General features: G+C 31.8%; 1 protein-coding gene across 2 annotated transcripts in view; it reads right to left on the reverse strand.

Annotated features, from left to right (window-relative positions):
* Nucleotides 1-555: 555 nt before the first annotated feature.
* The window catches only part of LOC130892353 (matrix metalloproteinase-2-like), a 247710-nt gene continuing 221027 nt past the window's right edge, over nt 556-27238 (reverse strand). For both annotated transcript variants that reach the window (XM_057797741.1, XM_057797742.1), the window contains exons 5-10: nt 14143-14307; nt 13806-14084; nt 11664-11938; nt 9331-9632; nt 8683-8786; nt 556-7170 (exon numbers count right to left, since the gene is read on the reverse strand). In XM_057797741.1, the coding sequence (XP_057653724.1) occupies nt 6875-7170; nt 8683-8786; nt 9331-9632; nt 11664-11938; nt 13806-14084; nt 14143-14307 (1421 nt within the window). In that variant the 3' untranslated portion in view covers nt 556-6874. The remainder of the gene's footprint in view (nt 7171-8682; nt 8787-9330; nt 9633-11663; nt 11939-13805; nt 14085-14142; nt 14308-27238) is intronic.

Consider the following 27238-nt stretch of genomic DNA (forward strand, 5'->3'; position numbering starts at 1 on the left):
ATCTTACCATATCTCGGAAACTATTAAAATACTTAAAACTTAACGAGGTAATTCATAATAAAAATGCAGGTTACCAATTTTATTTATTTATTTGTTCTTAAATACATTTCTTTATGTACATTTACCAAATACTATAATTTACAATATAAAATTAAAACAACCATATTACTTAATATATTATATTATAAAAATGATATTCTATACAGAACTAAAACGTTCTAGGTTATCTCGAAAATCTCCTTAAAATTGTATCATTTTAACATAACGTTAATATTTTTAATATTGAATACATATTGCCTTATTTTGCACAGTTTATTTGAAACATTCTAAGAAGATTTCGAGATGAAGGCCATAATTATTAGAGATTTCTATGAATATATTTTTGTTCATTGAAGTAATATCTAAGAGAGAACTATCATTCCAAGACTTTATCTTCGTCTGTTACCCAAGGAACTAATTAACAAAGTGACTTGAGAATCAATTATTGCGAGGATCAAATGAATTTTATCTTTTCTTCTCAGTGAGCTTTCTATTTCGATCGTTTCTTTTCACAACTTTTTGGAACGTGTTTTGTCCTTACATGTAATACTTCTATATGGACAGTTTCTATAAGTTTTAAACTCTTCCGGAAGACAGAATGGCAAGGATTTCTCTATCCTCAGAGGTTCCAGCTTGGTTCTGCACATTCTCACATGGTAAAGTGTCTCGAATGAGAGAGAAAATTAATATTTTAGGGACGTTTTTCCCCATACCAACTGTCTATATAGGAGTATTACATATAAGGTATTGTCACAATACTCAAGAGTTAATAATGAAACAAAATATCTCCACACAAAATTTTTACCTGCAACCAATTTTTATTTGTTTCCGCAATACGGATAATGTTACGGTATCTTTTGATTGGAGCGAATAACCACTAAAAAAGTGACTTATCCGTTGAGCAGATATTTTGAAAAGCATCCATAGAATGAAAGAACAATTCTACATACATAAGTATTCAATAAAGCCACTCAAAAGTTGTTTCAAGAAGTTGGGAAGGAAACCAAAGGATACTCTTTGAATTGTAAAGCTTACACTATAATTGTGGTCAATGGTAATGATGTGAATTGTACAATTGAGAAATAAATGTAACGTAAAGACATATAATTTTTACCTAAGAAGTGACTATTTCAACAAGTAACAATTGTAAGTTTTCAAAATCTAAATTTCTGTCATTTTCACAAAAAACTGTGATGCATGTTAACTGTGTTTGAAAAATAACAACACTTTTAATATAAATTATATATAATTGGAAGCCAAAGAACTATAAGATTCTTAAGATCTATTGCAATATTAGAATCCTGAACATGAAAAACACACACAAGACATATCATGTCACGGATTGTTAAACATATTTTTGGATTAAGTCATTAGTAAGATGTCACTATTTGAGAAGGACTGGTGTAAATTTGGGAATACAAAGTTTGGGTAGTTTTGAGAGAACATAGACATTCAAATTAGGCCTCTTCAAAAAAAAGATCGCTCATAGTGCGGTTAAGAATATTTTATTATTTTATTGGTACAGAGTTACAAATATCTGTTTATATGTGGAAAGTTGAGAATGAAGTAATCAAAGTGTGAAAGACAATTGGAAAATTTTGCTGAGTAATGTAGGCGTTTACGGAGGATTTTCTTCAATATAATTTTTGCATCTACTTCCCAAACCTTTGTGGAGGTTAAAACTTTAGTCTTTAGAAAAAATAAACATCTGAGCTCTACTGTTTTATCGTGAGTGTAATTCGAGCGTGAAGTTATATAAACATCGACGAAGTCGCACAATCGAGGTACCTTCTTTCATTTCCAATATTGTTTTATTTGTAGGCAGTTACAACTGTTTCACAATCGCTTTCTATACGAGCTTCGAACTAAGTGATAAGGTCTGGAGACATTATATATTGAAAAAGGTCTCTAAAGGACCCACTTTATTTATATCAAAAGATATACAAAATACAAACTCGCAAGAAATGTTCAATACATTTGAAATCAACTAAAATACTGCTAGTGTGTAAATATATCCTTGTAAATATTGGAAGTACTAAATTCTAAAGCTGTTGGCTAAACATTCCTTTCACAAAATGTTCTGAATTAAAAAATCAAAGTACCTACACGTGGTATATATTTTTCAAAAAAACGTCAGTTATTTCTCAACATATCACAGGTGTTGTTTAAAATTCCATTTTTCTTGATTTTTGGGAAAAAAACTCTTGGGAAATGTTTTAAACTTTAAAGCAGATACCCCTTACCACTTGTAACATTGTATTTCCTGTGAAATTCCAGTTCAAAAGAAAGATATCAATGTTTTATGCTAATCGTTTTTCATAAAATTTCTGATTTTGCTAAATCTAGTGCATTATAGACTTCTTTTATTTGTATATATTATTTGAACTGTATTAATAGGAAATTGTAAGAATTAGATATATAAATTATGGTACTTAAGTTTCAAAATAATCTCTTGAGGTTTCTGATGATGATTTCTTTTTATATCTATTCATAGGATGACGTGTCGTAAGATGGTGCTGTTTATCAACCAAACGACTCAGATGCAGACAATATTGAAAACAGAGGTTCCACTTATCTGACAATAACAGAACATTACAGTAAATTGCTTCTAAACAAAGAAGTTCGAATCCGTCGTTAAACTGTACGTAGATTACTTTGATCTGAGAAGTAAGTCGCCTACATCCATTACGTACGCGGCAAAAGAATAAGATCCATAACAAAAATACTTGGAAAATTTGGCTTTGAAACGAAAAAATAGCTAAAAATAAGTAATGACTACAAAAATATATTCATTATTGTCTTACAATTAAAACGTGTTCTGGATAGTGACCATATTTTTATGTACTCCTTTACATAAAGAAATCCATTTTTATTAAACATGGGTAGATTTATTTCTGAACTACATCTATAAGTACCAAATTTAACTAATTGAGTAAAAAATAATTGAAAGTTAAAAAAAAGAATACAGATTGGAGTGTTTTTTGTTTGCAATTCAAAAAGCATAACTAATATATTATTTATATCACAGTAATTTAAGCATTTTAATATTAAAAATCATGTCCCACCATTAGTAGAGCGATTTTCAATAATTTTCCCACTTGTTCAAAAATCTAAACTACATCATTTTATATTTGATAATTAAAATACCTAGTTTCGAAAATAAACGTAGATATGAGAACCCAAATTAAACAAAAATGTGAAATTGTAACCATATAGGTTACAAACATTTTGAATAAGTTCATGTTTGGTGTTGCTGATTGATTTTCTAGAAATAAACAGCACAATAAATCTGTAAATACACCTGAAAACAACAAACGACTCATCCAATTCTTAGTGAGTCTGGATTAGTACCTGAATCCTAAATATATCTGCCTTCAATTTCTCTCTGACTGTGAAAATACATTTATGTTATTGGAAATATTTGCCATTGAAATTAAAAAAAGAGAGCCCAAACATAGTGGTATAATTAAGTGAAATTCAGAAATACAATGAGCAAAGCAGTAAAATGGATAGCTACATGGAAATGACTAAGAGGAAAAAAAACGAATTTAAAAACTGCTTCAGGTTATCTCTAAGCAAATTTGTAACTAGTGTTATACATCAGATACTATCCTGAATCTTTGAAAGACCAAAGACGAAAAGAGATCTTTTGATATTAGATAATTTTATTTCAAAATGAGGTAGGACGAGAGATATTTCAAATGTATTTTTGAAGCAGAAGATAATATAGAAACAGTACTTTAGGAATATATAAAAAAAGCTACAATATGTAAACAAAATATGATATAATATTATCAACTCTCTATTGAGCATTCTTGGGTGATATAACTTTTAGAAGCCCAAATAAGTTTCTCCTGTTTTTGATCATGAATGGATCGACCTTCACTGAGCTGGTAATAGAATAAAACTTAATATATAATAAATTTAGTATATTAGAAAATATATTAAAAATAGGTTGTCTAAAACATCCCGTACAGAATATTTTCAATTATTATGTGTTTTTAGTGATCAAAGTAGAAATTTCTTTATTTGTTTTTGTTTGTTTGTGTGGTTATAACAAAAAGTTGTGTTTAAGAATCTGTCTAAAAATGACGAAAATTGAAGTAACTTTTTTTAACATCATAAAATATATTTGACTCAGAAGCAGACATCTAATAGAATGTGAAGCAGTTTTTAAAGTGCGGCATACATATTATGTGGCCTAGAAGGAACAAATTCAAAAACCATTAAGTTTGTTTCTACAGACGTCAGGTCAACTTCCCAGCCCCATGAGATAAAAATTAATCTAAATGATGTAGTTAAAGATTGGAAATGCAATGTAAGAACGGGAGGAAGAGACGTGACTATATATACGAAACTACCAAAAAGTTGCACAAGAGTTTTATTGGCCACTAGTATAGGATTTTAACAACTAGTACAACTTTCATCACGTTTTTATTGTTTTCGAAATGCATCTTTTGGATGTGTGGTTGTTTTCATCCCAGGATATATTATTTCAATATTTAGGCTAAAATTCCAAATAACACTTACTATTGTTTATAAAACAACAATATTAGTTCGTATTCTGGTTTTGTTGTTCAACTCTATTGAAGTTTAAAAGAAATTCACAGATGTCGCCCCCTTCGTAATTTGCGCGAATACCGTGTAATAATAAAGGACCGATGTATAAACTTTTCATATTATCTTGATGTTAATTTAATGAAAAATCATTTTTTTTTAAATAATTAGGAATTTTCTGTTCAGGATTTTTTTAGACAACCTATTATTAATATATTTTCCAATAAATTTATTATAAAATAAGTTTTATTCTATCATCAGCTCGGTGAATGTCGATTTAGACTTAGATCTTAGACTACTAGTATCAATTTATTGTTACGTTTACCTAAGGAAACGTGGAACTTTTTGACTGGGTCATACAAATATAGAAATATAGACATGGAGAAGTGAACAGAGCAGAAAAAAGGTTATAATAATGGCAATTGTAGTTACAAAGATAAAAGTCCCGAATAATACGATTGGTTTCGTTAAGAACAGTTAATAACCCTAGAAGAAGCATAATTATGACTAGAGAATAATAAACTTTTATTAAATCTTTCGATGATGTTGCAAGCAGGCGTCATACTGCATGATATGTTTTTTTGAAAATGGACTTTCTGAAAATTGTTCCAAAGTTGGGACATAAAAGTTCATTTCATACTTTTGGTAGACACAATATGCTAATTACGCAAAGTTTTTGAGTTTATTAAGATGAGTATGGAGATACCTGAAAAAGTAGTAAGCGTTGTTTTGATCTAATATTGTGGAGAAATCCAAAACTAGAAAGGAATAATATGAAATGGTGGAACACAAATGAGACTATCCAAATCTAGGGTACTTAAAATAAAAAATAAAAACCTACTTAAAATAAAAAAATTAAATAATGTTATTCAATTACAAAAAAATTTATATCACAAAATCTTGATAACATCGACTGTATCGGCAGTTGGGATTTTATATTTTTATTTAGAAAAGAGTTTATTAGATTCAGTCTTTAACTTTTTATACGAATATTTGCCAAATTCAGAAATAGGAAGAGAAAGATCATTTTCATCTACTTTCATTTTAAAATTCAAATCAATTGCTATATTATGAGCATTGTATTAGGAATAATGTCATAGTAGTAGTACTATTTAGATACATCGTTGAAAGGCGGTGAAAAAAATTTGGATAAAAATATGGTTCACCATTTGCCAAGGATATGTGGTTGAAGTTTTTAATGCCGTCTAATTTTTAAATATCAAATTTCATTGCTCTCCTTAATCTTTATCCAATAAGACCCTAAATTAGAGGAGTAGTATATTTTGTTGACTAGGTGAGTATCAAAAATGAAGTACAGGAGTACTTTTCGGAAAATAAATACTATTAATCAGTTTTAAAGTTATTAAAACGATTTTTAGATATTAGTGAGTGCAAATACTGTTTTAATTGATGTTTAGTTGTGGCAAAACATTCAGGTCAAGCTTTAAGGACTAATGCATTGTGGTAGGTCCCTAAAATTTCGATTTTCCTTTGTATATTTGTTTTATTTTTTAGCTTGTCCTGAATGAGTCGCTACCAGTTATGATAGCAACAAGTTTGTTTGTATATGTTCTATAAATTTCAGGACTCACTTTTAATCTTTCAAAACATTATTTCTTATATGTTTATCTTTTTCTCACAACCGCACTGTACTTACGTGATCATATCGTCTCCAAGAATTCTATATATTTCCTCAAAAATAATTTGAACCGTCATTCGGTCGGTAATATATACTTCTCATCATCCTCAGAGTTTTCCAAGCTTCTTCTTTCCAAATTTTGTGAGATTTATTTTCAAGCAGATTCTGGATATTCATAACTCTTTTTCATGTTTGAGATTATTTCTATTAAAGACCTTTTGTCTTTTGCTACAACATCAATATGGCCAGCATATGCAATTATACTCTTTTTTTCTGTTGGAAATTCTGTTTGTTTTCTTGAATTTTGTGAAAGTTGGATTTTTTGGAATTCATGTACAGCATTTCGCAGTGTTATTGTTTTTTTGTCTTAATATTTTCATTAAACCTTAACTACCTTGACTTATTGAAGTATTTGTCCATATTCTCTTTCTGTTCCTTTCATAATATACTTCTTTCTCTTACTTCCTATGTGACGTAATTGTCTTTTTGCAACACATTTTATTCCACATATCCATGTGTGATGGGAAAATCCTAATTTTTACCCGAATTGAACTATTCAATAAAATTAAGATTGGTATCTGCTGGAAAAAAATTAAAAGATCGTTCATTCAATTTGACAATATACTACAGTTAAAGACGTCATCCTGCATAAACAATATAAAAAACTGTTAAAATTAAAGCACTAAAGCTACTTGATGTTGTCAAGGATACGCCACTGGAAGCGCCCCTCAAAGGCATTTTTTCACCTAACTTGTCTTGGGTATAACCATCATCAGAATATTCTTTGGTATTTTTATTTTGGTCGTTTTTATTTTCATAATTGGTAGTGCATCCCATCCAAAATGGAGCAGATAATTTTTGTTCATCGTCTTGAACGCGCATGTGGTAATCGTTAAATTTCCAAAAACCTTTGCCTTTGAAGAAATACGTTTTACCTAAAATAATTGCAAATTGTGAATTAAGGATAAAAATTTTTTTCTCTAAGAATGATTTGATGTGCAAAACAATTGGTGCAAACAAACACAAATACCTCAGTTAAGTTCTTTTTTGGCATTATAAAGAGATTATCAGAATGTTTTGTATTTCTATAAATAAATTCTATGAATTATTTAGAACCAGTTGATATATATCCAGACAGCACAACCTAATTGTGAAAGCCCTTTGAATGTTTAATGATAGGATATAACACGAAAACATTTACTATTCTTCAAAGAGATTTATATAAAATTTAAGCGCCCATACTGTTGGAACTGTTATAATAAATTTTTAATTACAAGGCTACCTTATCTGACACGAATTCTATTATGTCCTTAACTTTCAATTTTTAGTATACTTTTCAATTTGCGTAAAGTGATTTTGAAAAAAAAATTTTTATAATAAATTTTTTTTCTTTCATCAACCTGAGACGAAGAAACCTGCGTTGAATAGGAACTCATACAAAAGAAGCACCTCAGATTCACGGAGAGAGAGTGGATGGGATATTTTTATTCGGGAAATACAAACAATTTCGTGTGGTATATGGTTTGTTTCTGAAATGAACCTACTCCCACTCCACGTGAGGCATAAAACCTGAGAATAATTGGAGCAAAAAAATAGTTCGATGAACCAACAACTTTTGGAATTAATTGGGTTTGTGGTGTTATGTAGGGGCGGGTACAGCTGCGGTTGTATATTTTCTATCGTCGGTCAATGGATTGATGAACCAGAAGAAACAAGATGATGATGATGAGCAGTATATTTCAAGAAAGAAAGAAAAATCTAATAGCTGCTCGCACTCCGCCTTTAGAAGTAATTAAAAACATTATTAGTTTAGCTTGTTTAGTAAAAGTACCACCGAAAGGCAATTTAAGTTTTCGAAAAAAATTAAATACACATTCACTCTTAAAAACATTAAACTTTATAAATTTTTTGCTAACCCTTTATCTTGGGAAATATGCCCTGGACTTTTTTATTTATACTCTATTGTTACTGCAAATCAGATTAGATTTTTTTAGAGATAGAATCCAGTTCAAAACAAAGTATTTCTTGTACGATAAAACAAAGTGTCTCATAAGAAAGTTCACTTTTGTATTGCTCATTACTTGAGCGCAGTTATTCAAAGGGGTGCGGGAGGTATGTCACTCGGAGCTTGGATGTTGGGAATTTAGTCTAAATTTTAGCTAACAAATTGACTTCCCTGGTACATTTACAAGAAAATATCCGACAGGAAATGGCCGCTATCACGGAGAATACCTGTCGAGTAGTCAAAGACAATTTTAGTTCTCGATTAAATGAATGCCATGAGCACAACGGATAACATTTTCTTTCATATAAATGGTTAACGACATTGAATTGTTGCACAAAATAGTAGCTTGTGATTGATATATCACATAAATTATAGGTAATGCAAAGAATAAGATCCTCAATATAGAAGTTATTTAATTGACTTAATATCTAGTAATATTTACCATCTTTCCATTGGAACACCGCGTCAATATCCGTACCAACTCCTTTCCACATTGATATGTCCCTAGGATAATCTAATTCAACTCTTTGTATCTCTTCTTCGAATCTAGAAGAAAAGAAAAAAATAAATACAAATCAGTAATCTTCATATTTTCATGCTGCATAAAAGAATTTTTGTTTACCAACATTGCAAAAAGTATTTTCTACATAACCATCAATGTTGATTAATTGATTGTTCATCACGAATATAAACATTTTAATCCAAAAAATTTTATTTATCCTATCTACTGAGAATGAAGTTACAGCAATTATTGTACTAAGATTTAGCTCAAAATCATTATCAATATGAAAGAGTTATGTTGTTGGGTAAAAGGATTGTTGTACTTCTTTCTTAATCATCCAACAGTTTCCTAACACATAATTTTTCACTTCATTTGTCTATGATGTAAATTGGTGGCAAATGCTAGAATTTCCATTGTGTACCCTAATGATATATACAGACCGAGTTTTTAGTATAACAACTGTGTATAATTCCGTTATCAATGAAAATCTATTAATAAGAATTGTAAACAACTTGGAAAATATTCCGTTGTCATACCAAAAACTCATCCTGGATTGTTGAATATTCTATCAATTTATATAACACTTACTTCCAGTATAAATTGCCGCTGTAAAAATATGTTTTACCATTGTGACCCCAAACCATTGCTCCATCGATTTTTTTTATTTCTCTTGGAATACCCAGATGGGTTAAAGGTTTTGGATATCCGCTTTCTACATGATTATCTAAAAATACATAATATTGATCGTCAATGAAGAAAACAATTCTGCCATCATTTCTTTCATAAACTGCGTCAACATGTGTCAAAGTATCAGGCAAACCATGCCAGAGTCGCCTTATCAAAGCCGGGTATCCGTCCATCAGGCCATTGTCTCCAATTCTCCAGAAATACTAGAAAAATTAAAAGGTATCAAATTATGTTTGTTTTATTCACATATTTTGTTTTGTTAGATAGATTAGATACACGTACATAATCGCAGTTGATATATTCTCTAGAACTTTATTAATATCGATTTAAAAATTTGTAATAATTTGAGTAATTGTTTTAGGGATAATTTGAAATAACTTTCAACTTAGTTCCAGTAGTTCATTACATACTGGTTACAATTTGTTTCCAGCTTCCTATCATTTTTTTCCTTCGTAAATTTAGTTCTGTTCATCTTAGTATTGATTGTTCACCCTATCCTATTATTATATATAGGATTACTTCAACTGACACCGAATACTACTCCCTAAGGAAAAGCTAGCGACTTACAAGAAATATAAGGAACAAAATGAAACAAAACAATTGGAAATAACTGGTTATTAGGTGGATTCGACAAAAACATCAACATGAACCCATGTTAGTCAACTGACCAATTATTATTTATGATAAACTGGATTCAAAAATTTAAATGGCTTTTTAATTCACTGCGAAAATATGTTAGAGACGTGATCTGATCTAATAATGTATTACAACAAATATACTTTGTTTTAATAAGAGTATAACATCCATGGATGTTTTTCAGTAGATGGTACATGTACTATATCGTTGACGTTTATGCAAAAATCGTATGTATAAAAATTGTACGTTTTAGGAGACAAAAAAACGTTATTAGCTTCACCCCAAAATCAACACATATTTTTGTTGACAGTCCTACATTTAAAGTTTTACGAACTCATGTATTTGTAGAAGAGCTCATGCGCACGACGCGTATTTTGACAGGCATGTAATATGTTCTATTGAACAGATGTGTCTTTTGTCGTTCTTATTAACAAGCAATAAAGTGATTTACAAGTGATTTGTTTGATTAATCACATACCTTAACAGTTTTGTAAAAAACTTAACGACATTTTCCTTTAGAAAATGGGACAATTTACACTTTTTGTATCTTATATAATCTTAGGGTTGCCAACTTTTTTACAGTATTTACAGTATTTTATTTATTTATTGTTTTTAATACATATTTTTTAGAGCTTCTCGCACAACTTACTAATTTACAATCTTTTTTAACAACTTCAAACGCCTCACCGCAATTATAATTGAAATTAAAATTTCAAAGTTAAAAAAAATGAAATTGGAAGTTTGGCTGAGAAAAAAATTAAGAAGTGTATAAATAAATAGTTTCCAAACTTTCTTTAGATTTATACACTTAAACACGAACTTAGGTACTCGTATTTCATCCCAACATCCCTTTTGCATAGTTTGCAAGTTTTGCAGAATTATTGAACACTTGACAATTTGGACGTTTGGCTAGGTTTTAAATGCTTGGGATCTACTGCAGTGATTCAAAACTTTGATCCATAAAATCAGATGCAAAATTAATATAAAGTGACGACTTGGACTAGAGCTCAGGAGAATGTGCAATGATACAAAAATACGGAGCATACTGTGTCCCACAATAGGCACCTTACTATTTGATGCATGGAACAGGCTTCACAATTTTGGTAAGCCAGCTTAAACAAGATAATTCCGTCAAGAACTGGATTCAGGACAACTGTGATTAATACCATTGAATATCACAATAATAACCAATAAATTTATGATACAGATAATGATAATGATTTTAATGAAAATATAGAGAAAACAAGTTGAATAGGAAAAATGGGATTAAACAACTTTTCAATTTTATCGAGTCGAACCTTTTTCAAACCTACAAATTAAGTCTAGCACCAGCGCTCGAAAAGACCGACTAATCATCAATTCGTGGAAATATTGTAAGAACATTTTGTCCTTCAGGAAAGGTAATGTAAAAAAATTACGTTGCATGGTTTGCTATTCTAAATAATAATTTTTGTCATCTTATTTGTTATTAATAACAAAAGTCGTTTTTCCATTTCATGTAAGCTTCTATTAATATTTTATGATAGTTTATATGTTTCCATAACAAAAAGGGAATCTAATTCTTGGGAGACGAAATCCATTATAAAATTAATACTTACTGCGTCTTTGAAAATGAAAACTTCTCGCCTAATGACAGAAATAGCATCATAGCTTGTATTACAAGTGTCTGGTGGTGGTTTGGGAGTAGACCGAGTTGGATATAGTGGTGTATTAATTGGGTAATTCCTTTCAGTTGCTCTTGGTGCGTATGTTCTTGGGGAATTCGTCCTAGGAGGATATGTTCTCGGTGGGTACGTGCGTGGAGGATAAGTCCTTGGTGGTGATTTCCTGGGCGGGGATGTTTCTGGCGGATATCTTCTTGTGGGATGTACTTCTAACATAATATTTCATTGATAAGATATATTATTTTTAGTAAATGATGGTGTTGTCAACCATACGAGGATGTATTGATATCTAGTTAGCCTAGACCAGTTCTATGCATAAACCAAATATTGCGTTACCATAGCAACGAACAATAAATTATTAGAAGTGTTAGTGTAAATTACCTGTATTTAAAAGGGTTAAGAGGTAAGCAGATTTTACAAAGATATGCTTAATACCCTTGGTGATCAATGTCCTTCGTATGCGACCGTGAAAAATTGGACTGCATGCTTCGAAAGAGGTAAATTTTCTATTGAAGATGATGACCGATAGGGAAGGACAGTTTCTGTGTCAGTCTCCGAAAATATCGATGCAGTTCATGACATGATTTTATCAGACCGTCGAATTGGGCTAAAAGGGATATCTGAAGCATTGAATATTTCATATGAACGCTTTCATCATATAGTTCACGTCAATTTGGACATGAAACATGAAAATTGCTGCAAAATGGATCCCCAAATGTTTGAATGTTGACCAAAACTGTCCAAAAATCTGCTGGAAAAGTTCTTCCTTCAGTTTTTGGGATTGCCATGGAGTAATCACGTCTGATTTTTTGGATAAGGGTAGAACAATAACTGAAAATTACTACTCGACATTACTGACCACTGTACGGGAAAAAATTAAAGAGAAAAGACGCGGAAAGCTATCCAAAGATGTTTTGTTTTTGCATAACAACGCCCCTGCACACAAATCCTATGCTGGTACGCAAAAAATTCGTGATTTAAGGTTTGAATTACTAGAACACCCCCCTTGTTAAAAATAAGTTCAAAAGGTCGGTAAATTTTCTTCCAACGAGGAGGTAATAAAAGCTGTGGAGGTCTGGTTTGCAGAGCAAGAAGAAACATTTTTTTTGAAAGGTCTAAAGACGTTGCAGGTTCGCTGTAATAAATGTATTCAATTAAGAGGAGAATATGTTGAGAAATAAAATATTTTAACATTGAAATTTTGTTTGGTTCTATAGTAGGCTAAGAATTTTTCAATATATCCTCGTATAGTTACTATAAAAATGATTCGTCCAAAAATTATTAATTTGTGAATTGTTAACTGAAATCAAGGGAGTGATACTTCTCCATATTAATGAAATGATTTGTTTGTTGGAATGATATAGAGAAAAATATTTCTAGTGTAGAAAAAATAATTAAAGAAATCAAGGAAAAGTTACGTAAATATTATTCAAAAAGTACTTCGTGACTAAAATGATACGTAAGTGGTTTTAAAAGTGACCATATGTACTCGGATAATGTCATTTAGTGAAACTACTCCCAAAATAGTTGATAAAATCTGGTGTGCCGTTGTATTTAGCAATCTTCGGATAAAAGTACGTGGGGTAAGTTATGTAGAAAATATTTCTATCGAACCGGTATGGAATATTTTGCAGGAAACATTACTTATACATAGTGGATGCTAGGATTGCTTAATGCCGAATAAAAAATCACTAGCATTGAAATTCCATAATCTAGGTAAATGAATTTTTATGTCGATATGTGACGGTGAATGGAGCGTGGATACACCATTAACCTTCCACTAATAGTGATAACTGTGTTTATTTGCTGATATTTTTGATGTCAGACTTAGGAAAACATGACTTCAATTGTTGTTTAGAGAAGAAAATGCCTCCACCCATTCGTCCGTTATTTTAGCATAAAAATTAGCAAAACTGCGCTACGATTTACTGCCTCATTCACCTCATCTAACTCCCTCCGAATACTTTTTATTTCCCATTACAAAAAATGGTACGGCGGTAATGGCAAAAGCGTATTTTACGGAAAGATTATTTTTGTAGTTGTTTGGAAAATAAGAATAATACAAGCATTATTTACCTGGTTGATAAGTTTTTGGATACTTCTTCCAGTCAGGATGATATGGCGTAGGATAATGTTTTTTATTCGGGTTCATCGGTTTTTGTGGATAATAAGGTGGATATGTCGGATACGGATATGGATAATGTCCGTATGGATCTCTGGGATCTTGCGGCCTTCTATGTCGTTGTGTCGGTCTTGTTGGTCTTGTAGTTGTAGTGGTCGTCGTGGTTGTAGTTGTTGTAGGCACGGGGTGGTATTCAGGATTTTTAGCCCATTTGCTTCGATAGTCTGGAGCTCCTAAGAATAAAAGTTTTTATAAATTCTATTTTAAAATTAAAAAATTTTAGGTACTAACCATACAAGACTTGTATAGCTTGTTTATCATCATCAGGTAATTCGTAATCATAACCATTTTCCATTTCCTTATACCATGGGTACATCAATGCACTTTCAACGTTAGAATGAGACAATCCCAACGAGTGTCCAATTTCGTGAGCCGCAACATTGAACAAATTGGTTCCTGTAACAACATTCATAATATGAGCACATCAAATAAGAAAAGATACATAGTGTACGTTTGTTGTTTTGTGAAATATCAAACGATGTAAGGTGACTCAATCCTTTTGAATTAACACAGTTGGAGAGTAAAAACCCTTCTACAACTGAACGCCCTATTTAAACGTATACTGTAAGCAATATATAAGGTTGGCAACTAAGTACTTTCGCTTTTTACTAATAGAGAGCTATATTTTTTGAATAATTTATGTTAGTGATGTACTTTGCCATTTGTCACGTGAAACTGGTCACAATGGCGTAACTAGAAGGATATAGTGCAAGATTTTTATTAAAGCTATAAGTTTTGGGACAATTTTAAACAATTTTAAATGGAGTGCAGAAACGAACATTTCCGGGACGAAAGCTGCTGCGGCTTACAAAGAGATATGTCAAGTTTATAGTGCTGATTACTTAAGAGAGCGCACAGGTCAAAATTGATATAAAGAATTCCGATTTGGAGATTTTTCCCTCAAAGGTGAGCAACGTTCTAGTCGGCCTACTAAAGTTGATAATGATCAAATCAAAGCCAAAATTGAAGAGGATAGAAACTGTTCGAGAGGTTGCGAAGAGGCACAAAGAGTCAACGCAATATGCACCTTAAACGAAATGAAATCGACCCTTTCTTGAAAAGAATCATCATTGGTGATGAAAAATGGATCCTGTATAACATAGTTCAAAAACGATCATGGAGCTAAGACGATGAACCAGAACAAACCACATCGAAAGATAAAAAGCAACAAAAAAGCTCATCCTGTCAGTTTGGTGGGATTACAAAGGTGTTGTGTTTTTTGAGCTGCTTACAAGGAACAAAACGATAAATTTTGGTGTTTACTGTTAACAATTAATGGAACTGAATGAAGCAATCAAATAAAAACGGCCAGAATTGTCAAATCGGAAAGGTTTAGTGTTCCACCCCAACACCCTCCATACAGCCTTTATGTGATTACCATTTATTTCGAAGTTTGCAGAATTCTTTGAATTGTCAAACTTTCACACTTTACTGATAAGTACCAAGTGGGGAATCCTGAAGCTGAAAGGAAGATGGCAGAAGGTCATTGAGCAAAATGGAAAATATATAATTGATGCAAAACTATTCTTTGTTAAAAAAGAAGTGTTTTATTTTATACTACAAAACCGGAATTACTTTATCGCTAAAATAATAAAAGATGATATGTATACACTTCTCCGTGTAATATTGCTGGGCAAATATTGTAAACTGTTGAAATTAATACTGATGGTTGAAGAATGTCAATATTTAGGACTTGTGATTTTATTCTGTACGTTCTTCTGTAAGTAATTGCTATATAAAACACTTATTGAAGACATAATTAAAACAAGACGAACAGCAGGAAATTTTCAAAGTTAAAATAGAAGGTGACAGTTGCATCAAATTCCATTTAGTATATTTATGGGATTTTAATGTAGTCACAGAGTACTATCTAAAAATAATAATTTACCCAAATGGAATTATTTTACTGAGAAAGGAAAACAATTAACATTACTCGAACTTAGACTATTGTAGTAGTCCTATTCAATCTACATTCGAATCTTCTAACTTTAATGAAGTTAGCTGAATGTAATTGATGTTGCAAGCTTCAATAAGAAATGACAAAACAATGAGAATAATTGAAAACATAGAAATTTTAATGAAACAGAAAAGTAGTTCTCTTTCATAATACAGTTACGTTAACAAAGTGGCAGATATTTTCCTGATGTAACTGCGAAGGTAATAAATTACAGGAGAAGTGGTGGAATACTTCATTATATGAGGGACACATTTTAACAGTATACATTCTACCCTGTACACTCACCTCAATAGCAAAATAAGGATTGAAATTAAGTCCAACGAATTACAACTATTTTAAACTGGTCTTCACTACTTTCTATCGAGAAGAAAAACGGTAATAAACCAATATAATTTTCTATCGATAGTATTTATCGATTCTAATAGTTCAAAACTAATTAACAGTAGTGTGGCAATTAATTATTATTATTATTAATTTCCCATAGAGGTTTCCATCACGGCTTTCTGAAACTTATGTTTCAGACATCCAGGTCGTTGTGCTAATACGACGTTTAAACTCCGTATATAACTGATTAATGATGCAGTTTTATGTGGAAGTATCACCATAATACTCTTCAAGCAAAGCTTGTGCCTGATTGCTCAATGCCCAATGCTCAATTAATACAATCACTTTTTACCATTGTAAAAAAAATTCGGTTTGTTCACTTTAAAATACTTCAAATTAAACTATTTGGAAAATAAAGCTTAAAATTTGTAAGTCTTTTGAAAAATGATACTACAAGAGAAAAATATAGAATCAGCGAGATATATTTTGATTTAAAGGGTTGAGGTCGGCAATACTGCTCATAAAATAAGTTACGTGTGCAACAAAATAATTTTATTAACTTTACTTACTAATATTTCTACTACACATAATTTTTTCACGCTAAAATCCCAAGAATGTACTTAATAAAAATGTATGGATTCTCGACATAAGAAAAACGTTATAAAACCTTCTAGAAGAATGTTTTCCATGCGTATTTTGATGAAAAACCAAAAAAATATGGAACTATTTTCTCAATGGGTCATTCATTTCATTGTCAGAACTACCCTAAACATTGATAATAACATTAACATAGCAGCTTATTCAAAATTAATCTCCGTACTAGAACAAATGTTTCTGAAAGATGCCCCAGACGATTGAGATTTTATGTAAATTGAATTATTGGGTGCTTATCATCACATAAAAATGAGTTCTTATTTTTGATATTCCAAAGCGAGACGTTCATTTGAAGTACCCTAATATATTTAAACCAATTGTTAGAACTATGTATGTTTCTGGAATAAAGTTTTCTATGCTTGTTAATGACAAAAATGGAAATGCCTGAAAGAGGCTATGGAGATATAGTTGGTAGTACACTACGCAAAATTGATGAATATCTTCAGCTTATGTGTCAGAATCAAAGCAATATACTGGCTACTGTTAGATCACTGCGCGGCTTCGTGAGCAAACTTTTCATTTGCGTAAACAGTTACGACTCTTGTTATTTAATATTATATCGTTATATAATATCCTTAATTGAAAATTTATTCACACAGTACCTGGATGACCGAGCTTTGCTCGTTAATTATTTGGTATATTGTGTTCAATTCAAATTAAAATTATACTGCAAATAATTTAATTGATGACTGCTACATATTTTTGAGATGAAAAACTAAGGAAAAAATAATTTTCTATTTTGATTTTATTTTAAGACTGAAAGTAGTCGAAACGTCAACATTTTTTTATATCTTGCATGCATAAAGACCGGACTTGACCTTAAGTCAACAGATTCGAATGTTTGCCTTTGGATTTGTGGACAGTCATGGCAAATACAGATTTAACGGAAATTGGTGACGCTGCATGGTGCATCCCAGTTGTCCTTTTGATGCGTCAAGAATTATCCTTGGTGTATGAACTTCCTTACCGGTTTGTTTACCAGTAATTCTTTTGCATTTATTATGTGGTTGCACAGACTTGTTACCATGAGTCCTACACCATAGCATGGTCCTTCTGATAAGTCTAAATTACGCAAAAACAATATTAATTCATTTTAGTTCGTGTTGTAGCAAGTCTGAAATGTTGACACTATTGAGAAATTTCAAATTTAGATGTTCCTTCAGGTTGATTTTTCATTGAGTCATGGCTGTAGTAGATATTGTACTTCTCGGGAAGATGGCAACTATATCATCATTAATTTTTTCAACATCTCTGTTAAGAGGCACGAGTATTGCTATGTCTTCCACTAATTTTGATAAATTATCAGTAAATTTTCTTCGTCTAGTTTCAAAAATGGACCAAAAGGAGCATCGCTTGATATAAAAACCTGATACCAAAACGCTTCTTTTTACTTCTTATTTTACTTCCAATGAAAAAAAAAATATATATTTAAGTTGATTTAATCGATAAAGTCGATTACTGAAAATTCGAACAAAACGACATTTTCTAAAAATAAATCCTAGCTATATCGATTTATCGCCCCCGAAACCCCTTCTATACCAAATGTTATTAAAAACGTTGGGACCGTTTCCGAGTTACAGATTATATATACCGATATATATTATATAAACAAGAATTGCTCGTTTAAAGATATAAGAAAATGTTGATTAATCGATTCTCGTCATAACTATTTAAATCCACACACAACACAAAATAATATCTCAAATGTTCCACTTACGCATTAAACATAACATCAATACATTGAGCATTATTACACTTTTAGAGTAATCGATAACACTTATTGATCGCGATGTGTTTCTACACTTATTGTAATAAGTTCTTTCGCGATTATACAAGTTCGTAGCATTACAAATAAAGCGCAAAACAAAATTTCATATTCATTGTAAACGTTGCTAATAATAGTATTTGACGTACAGCGTAATTTTATTATTTTATCTATATTTAAACTGTCCATTTTCGTGTTTTATTTTTTGCGAAAAATCTATATCGGATACAATTACTCTATTCACATTAAATAATGTCCAATTTGAATGAAATCGTATTTCAATTATAGATCTTGAAAATCATGGCAAAGAGATACGGTCTAAAAATATAAAATGATTCCATTTTTACTTTTAAACTGACATATTTTAAGTTCTTATAAGTTGATAACACAGTTTTTGTTATTTTCACAAATTAGTAACAAAGTATTTGATGGGATTTATTTTGGTCTGATATGCCAATAATTGTACAACATCAAATCTTTTTTTAGCGAATCATTGTATAAGGAAGGTATTTCTGCCTTTTTCATTTGCTCACTTTCGTGTCTGATTGTTTGGTTCAAAATTCGAAGCACTTCCGATGATCGGCTTCGATCGAGCCTTCTGCTATCTAACAATTTGATATACAATGCTTTTTCTATGTTAATTTGGTACAGAAAGTATTTAATCCAATTTATACAAATTTGGAATTGTAATGATTCATATGTAAATTTGAGAGTGAAAATAACAGTGAAAAAATGCACAATAACTAAATTTACAATCTTTTAACACCTTTACATTTGCCTTGTTACAACAAAAATTTCAATGCAAAATTAATTTTTAAGGGAAACAAAAATTCTAAAATAGATACACAAATATTTTTAATTTTAAAAAGGTAACGTGTCATAAAATGGACGTTCAAAGCCTAAAGGTCAATTTATAAACATTTAAGTTCGCGCCCGCATTGACGCATTTAACTCCCGCGCACGCGTTCAAGTTCGCCCCGAGTTCGCTTTTGGACATGACCAATTTTTAAGTTCGCTTCAGCGCCAAGCCTTTGAAAACGGGTATCCAGGTTATATGAACACGTACGCACAGCAGTAATAGCTCAATTCAACCATTTTGGTTTATTTTTTTGGTGTGGCATATTTTGAAGTCAATTGAATACCTAGCGTCAAATGAAAGTCAAAAACTTTATTAATAGTTTCGAATGCGAAGCCGAACGTAACGCGAACGTAAGAGTTTATAGATTCAATTTAAAGCAAATCAAATACATTAAAAAATACAAATACACATTTTTGTTACAATTAAAAAGGGGAAATTATATTTTTCTCGTTTTACAAAAACGACCAATCCATTGTATTACCACAATAGGATTATGTACAAATATGAAATTATTTATGATAGCTACAACTATACCAAAAACGTGGTGCATCCAAACGTTGATTCAAGTTTTTCGCAAGTCATGAAATTAAATTCTATTCTACAAATTCTATAATCGAAGACATTTTATTTGGCCGTACCATGTTTTTAGTATAGTCGCAACTATTATAGAAAATTTTATATTTGGAATCGAATTGTGGTAGTAGAATGCATCAAGGTTTCTGTAAATTCATTAAAACGTGGTTCTTCAATTTCAAATACATGTACTTGGAATGCATTTTGCTTTACTATCTATATAAACAATGATCATAAGAACGCCTTTACTGTGTATTGAGATACCAAATTTTCTTATGATACACCCATTTAAATAATTGTTCTTCTTTGTTCCTATTGATTTTTCTTTTGCATTGTCGTAAATTTCGGATTAAATCACGTTCCACTTATATTTTTCCATCATGTTGCGTTATTTTCCATCTAGAATATATCACTTGTATTCCTTCTTGATACTTTAAAACCATCCTAATTTAATTTTCTGCTAAAATGTTGTTTTTTAATTAGGATCTCACCAACGTCGCATCGTCTAAAATTGGTTTTGCCTAATAATTTCTTCTGCGGATTAGAAGAAGAGGCTACTCCCTTATCTAAGTTTGCTAATTGATGATAAAATTCGTGGTAAATATATTCAGACACTCACTTTGTTAAATGTTACAGTTTGTTTATAAAGTAACGTAACATTTCGAGTTCTCTCATTTTTAAAATACATTGACATTTTTAACAGATTCCACTAAATACATGAATAAACAATAAAACTTTTGAAATACGTACACCATACATAATTTTCAAATTAAATTTTATACTCATTGGTTATTCTCTTTCACTAGTTTCATATTCATTTCTATAAATGCTTTGCTTTTCAGGTTCTTTTTTTCTTTTTTAAATTTATCTAATTTAGTACCAACCAGTGTAGGAATAAAGGAATTTTGAATCTTGCTCGTCAAAATTGTTCTCAAATTCTCAATGGCTGCAAAAACATCGAAGACACTTATACGGTCTCTTTTTCTATTTGAATTATTGTTGTGTGGAATCCTATTGCTTGACTATGTGCTAAGTGCAGCCAAGCTTCAGAAAAAGGATTATCAAAAAAATTAGAAAAAAATACAGGGGGCATTTTTGTTGCAATTAAAAATAAGATGGTAAGTTTTGGGATACTCTAGTCCTGTTTCCTAGAGCAAAAATAACACCTTTATCTATTTTTTCTCTCTCTAATCTCTCTAGGTGTATTTTTACGAATGCGTCCGAAATTTGTGGTTTAAGCAGTTACAAGTACAAGAACAGTAAAAAGTACAAGAATCACCAGTATCCATATTGTACACAGTACTTTATATTTCTCCGAAAATAGTTAAATTTGAAAACTGGACTTGTGAAGTTTTCTTACTTATTCGTTAAAAAAGACGTGGCCAATAATTTTGAAATGTGGCAAGACCTCTTTTCAAAGGTATTAGAAAAAACTATTCAACGGTATTATCCTAATTTATGTGTAAAGAAGTTTGGACAATTTGTTTATAAAAAAGCATAGCTTCAATGATTTAAAGCTGTAACAATTGAAATTTTAAATTCATGTTTTGATCCTGGGTCTAATGTTTTTGACTCTCTAATCGAAGATTTAACAGTTTTAGTAACTTTGGGTAATTTATGTAAATTTGATGGTTTCTTAAACTTTGTGAACCCAACGTTTTGCTTAAAAAAGTGAAATGGTTCGATAAATTATCATCACACCTTATACTAAGTGAAACTAAACAAAATGAGACGTTTCCCAACCGTCCATTTCGAAGACTCATTTGAGGGAGCAAGTTTGCATCAAGTGTAATACCAATGATGCAAAACAATTTATAAAATTAGAAAATCCCACTTCAACAACTCAGATTGTATCTACCTATTATAAAGTCAGATATGGACACGTGAAGTAACCGGCAGCCAGACGAAGTCAAAACAATTGGTTTTAGTGATGAAAGTGGGTACTTTTCACCAGAATTGAAATGTAAGCGCTCAGAATGTGAGGTGTTGGAGTCACGCAAATCCTCACATGTTTTGTGAAACACAATCTCAATTTTCTAAAAAGGTTTATATAGAGATGTTGCAAGATACAACAAAACCATTGATACTCTTGATAATATTGCAAGATAACCTGGATTTATTGTGTAAAACATTCCAACAGGACTGAACTACTCCACACTATTAAGGTGTAAAACGAGGTTAAATCGAATGGCTGGCTCGATCACTTTTGGTTTTTTTTCAGAATAGGCATCTTCACACAAGATTTACACAACTGAATCTGAAAATATCGACGTTTTGAAACAACTTATTGTAGAGTGTATAGCTATTTTCGCCAAAACATTTCAAAAAGTATGTCGAGAGTTTCAAAATACGATATTTCAGTGCCAGGCGAATGGAACTTCCTACAGGAAAATAAAATAAAAATATCGTTTGCCAGGGTTCCATTTTTGAAACAATGACTGACTATAATCGTTATACTACACTGATTATATAAAATTTTGAATAATTAATACATAGTTTCTAATCCACCTCTATGCTTCTGTAGAGAAATTGAATCATATAACCTCTAGTCCGGTTTGGAGAGATCAGACTTGTATACATCAGACCTAATTGTTAATTGATAACTCGGGAATGAAATCCTGCAAATCGTTTCACTGTATCAATATACGAGACGAATTAGATATTGCTTTTTTTTTCAAAATATTCTCCAAGTGTATTGATCTAATACACTTTTGAATGCGTTTGAGCCAATTATCGGAGCATTTTCTCCATTCCGATTGTGGTCCTCCAAAACATATGATTTGAACGCATCAACCACTTCTTCAAGTGTAGAAAACATTCACTTTACAATTTATTTTTGATCTGCGGGAATAGGGAATCTTTGGGTACCAAACAAGGACTGTACGGCGGTTGACCTATCGATTCGATTTTTTGGATATTCAGAAACGTTTTTGTTTGAAATTATGTGTGAGAGCTCGTATTGTCGTGGTGAAGAATGATTCGTCTTCTGCGATTGGTTTCGGTGATTTTTTCGAACACTTCTGGCGAACAAATGCTCGTGTACCATTCAGAATGGATCGTTCTACTTGAATTTGAAATGGTGGCGACATGTCCAGTTATTCCGAAAAGACAGGCGACTATTTACAAAGAAGTGCTTCGTGCGTGAAAACTTTTGTTGGATTTGGCTCGTCTTGGAAGACACAGATTGTTGTTTAGTTTCAGATTAATATGCATTGATCCATAGTTCTTTGCACCTATTGACATGAGTTTTTTTGAGCGATTGTTGAATCATGCGGTATCCAACGTGAACAAATCTTTTTGACCGCCAAACGCTCATATCACATGACGATCTTGTAATATCAGATTACGCGCAGCATCATCGATGTTTTCTGCCATAACAGCCGATTTTGGACCATCTTCACGAAATTCATGCTATAGAAAATTACAACTACGGTTGAATTGGGAAGACAAGCGTAGCATGGTGCCTGGTCCTTCATCAACAAAAGTCGAGGCGAGTTGATCGGCACACTGCTGTTAGTTTAATCCACGTCGAAAGTCATAGAAAATCATCACTCGAGAAATTTCGCGATTTAATTCCATTTTATCAACAAGTTATACATTTCTAGTATCTGTAAACAATTCAAATAGCACTCGTATAACACGTACATAACACGTACTTTTACGTTCACTATTAAAAATGTCAAATGTCAGATATTCACATCAGTGTTGCCATATCTCACAACTTAATTAGCAGCCCTCGTAAAAACTTAATTTGATCATTTTCAATGTTATCTTGTCATTAATTATTCATGATTAAATTCTGTGGTCAAAAGTAGATCAATATTCGTATTGATACATCATTTTATTTTTTCGGTAACACTGTATATATATTTAAATATGCAATTGCGAAAGCTGAGATATGTTTTTCATAACAAGTTCAACTTTTTATCAAGTTCTATTGCATAGAAATATATAAGGATGTCATCTAGCATATTATATTTGTCATAGAAAATAAACGTAAAAGAGACGTTCTTCGAAGCGGAAGTTGATAAAATACGATAAAATCCCTGCATTTCCAGATGAAGTTTATGTGTGTACATCAACAGTGTACTCCCCCTCATGGCGTGTCTAATCAGAATTAAACGGAACAGACAGATAACATAAGTCAAGTGGGTAGAACATAAAAACAGATAAGGAAAAAATCTGCTTTGTGTCGTCACGCGTCTTGTAATGGTCGACAGTAATCCGTCTTTTTTTTCAAATAAGCTGTTCTTCATCTACACAGTCCCTGACAGACTTGACAAATAAAAACACTCGCTAAGGTATTAATATTTCATGTCGATTTTGAATTTAGTAGGAGAATACATGGAATTGGCACCTAACTATTTTGTTGAAGATATAAAGTTAGCTTTGAGATCGAAAAGATGTCCTCGTTATACTTAAAATGCTAAAATCGTTCTTTAGGTAATATTATGTACTATGTAAATAAATACAATTCTTTATGTCACTATTTTTATGATCTTTGGAACCACCTTAAGGCACACGCTCAACCAAATCCAAGCGATCTACTCTTTTCTTCTAACTTTTAGAGCCAATGAGAAGAGTCATCAAAGTAAGATACTTGGAGAGCGTCAGAGCAGATATCAGAATTCTTGAAATAACGAAATAATGGACAATTGTGGTAACCAAGATCCATCAATAGTGTTTCGAATGTACAGTTGTTAGTCAAGAAATGTTTCGCCAAGTGTAGCAGAACTGCTTCCGGATGAATCTATTTTTCAAATCTATGCGAACTAAATTAAAGCATCCATCAAGTAGGACCATTCGGGTACTACATACATACACTCGATTAAATTTGCGCTGCTCAGAATGCATTCTTCAAAGTTAGATACATTCCAGGAAATTCTTCCTATCATTCTCTCCCGACGAGTCTTTTTTTGCTGTTTGCTCTCCTTTCCACTACCATTCTCCTAATGGAAGTGGGCTACAATTTTCTTTGCTTAAGACTTGTACCATGACCTTTACTCCTGTTTTACAAATTTTCTACCTTTCAATTGGTTGTGTTATTTTCGCAGTCCAGAAGTGACAACTTCATAGCCGACTTAGTGCAACCAAAAACTACTTTGGAATAAGATGTTCTTTCTTCTTAGTTCTTCCTTGTTCATGGATCACCCAACAACAGAATTATATTGTTAAGATGTAGTTAAGATGAAGAAATAAACGAAGAGACCCAAATTGCCTAGTAGAGGGTACGTTATAATCAAGAAACCTCGTTCATGAACATAGGCGTGGTCAAGTATAAATGACTTGCGAGACTGTAGTGGTTTTGTATGTCGATCAAATAGATAGTGAATTCCGAAAAAAATCTTGTGTTGAAGCTATCAGGAAAAAGAGGCCAAAGTTAAGATGGATAGACGGTGTCAGAGATGATGCTATGATGTTTGTCAAAACGTTTATAGCGTAGCTCTCAGTGTCAATTTTCGTCGTAGGATCTTGCGTGCTTTTTTCGTTTCCTAAGTTGAAATCTCCATGAAAAGATATAAGACTCAAGTGGTTTGAAGCCGAGAAAGCGGAGCGGTTAGGAAAGAATTGAGAGAAGGTTTCCACTACTGTTTCAAACAATGGAATACGGAGCGTTGGAGGGATAGAAGAATGTTATATATTGGAGGTGATAATTGGCAAAAAAGTATGATTTCAAAATAAAATATTATCACAGCATCAGTCTCGTCTCGCTTAATAGCCACACCATGTATCATATTTGGAACTGACCACTAGAAGAAATCTGAATAACCGGCATAAATTCTTTTAAACAATTTTTTTCACAAATGATATTCGCATATAAATTTATGCTTATTTAAAAAAAAATCTTGGTAGAAGAAACTCTAGATAGTTTCCAAAATTTAGCAGGACAAGATTAAAAAAATTCACATCAAGTATTTAAAAAAAGTTGATTCTGATTCTTGCAGTTGAAGCACACAAGGATTTATTGAAGATGAATTTCGGAAATTGGAATCAAACAGAAAGACTCTATAATCAGGAATTAAATTCGATGGTGTTTGTACAATCGTTCGACTTCTCGCTAACACTGATCTATTGATCTATTGTGTACCCTGAACTGATACCATTCTGGTTGTAGCCTCTTTACGAAGTGTTTGTTTGTAATAATAGTGAATTTAAGTTCAATAAACAGAGTTTATCGATGATTAGCCCTGCACTCACAGAGGAGGCTCTCCACTGTTTCCTGTGTTTCCTTACAGCTTTCACCTAATTTCACAAGAGTTAAGTGCCTGCAGGGCCACTCTGTTGTCTGATAAGAATAATAGAAATCTTTGCATTGCTGTAGTTCTTCCCAAAATATAGAGGAAGAGAAATAAATTCAGCAAAAATTACTGATTATTAAGACGTCAATCAAAGTTATCGCTGCAAAATAAACTCCTGGTTTACAAGGTCACCTTCAAGGCAACGTAAACCTATGTGATCCAGTTATGGAGGACAGTAGCCAAATCTCACCTGGAGATTATAAACAGGTTCCAGTCTAAAATATTACGCATAATCACCCATGCACCGTGGGTTATACCCAACAATTGAATCAGGAAATCTACCCAAAAAGCTGGCAATGAATCTACTTGACAACAGTGAAAAAACACAAAAATTGAAAAGAACTACGAGGTGTGTTTATCATGTAACGAGACTAGCGCTGCTACAGAAAAAATACGCATGCACCAAGTTAGTGACTGTCAACTGTATAGCCTGGAGCCTATTCTTTCGAATGCGATATCTACCTTACCTGTATACAAAATTTCACATGAAACGTGGAGAAATTGAAACTGAAACTTATAATTTATTGAAACAAGATGGCTGAGAAGATGTTGCGTTTAAAAATGTTATTGAAACAAGATGTTGCGTTTAAAAATGACTCAAACTCATTAGAAAAGGGAATAACGTGCGACGAATCTGCATTGACATGAACAAGATTTGAATCTGTTGAAGCTGAGACAGAAAAAGAGCGATATAGTGATAGAGGAGGAGGACATAATTACCAAATATACCCATATTACTTAGCAAACAACCAACTTGATTATAGTACTAATGAAACTGGATACGTATATTTCTAATATATTGACACTGATTGCATGCAATTATTAGCAGGACAAAAAAAGTTGGTGCAATTTCGTTGTGCGCATGTCTTACGCCTTATGTTTACGACAAGAAAATG

This window comes from Diorhabda carinulata, chromosome 4 (assembly GCF_026250575.1).
Source record: "Diorhabda carinulata isolate Delta chromosome 4, icDioCari1.1, whole genome shotgun sequence".
In the NCBI taxonomy this organism is placed as follows: Eukaryota; Metazoa; Arthropoda; class Insecta; order Coleoptera; family Chrysomelidae; genus Diorhabda; species Diorhabda carinulata.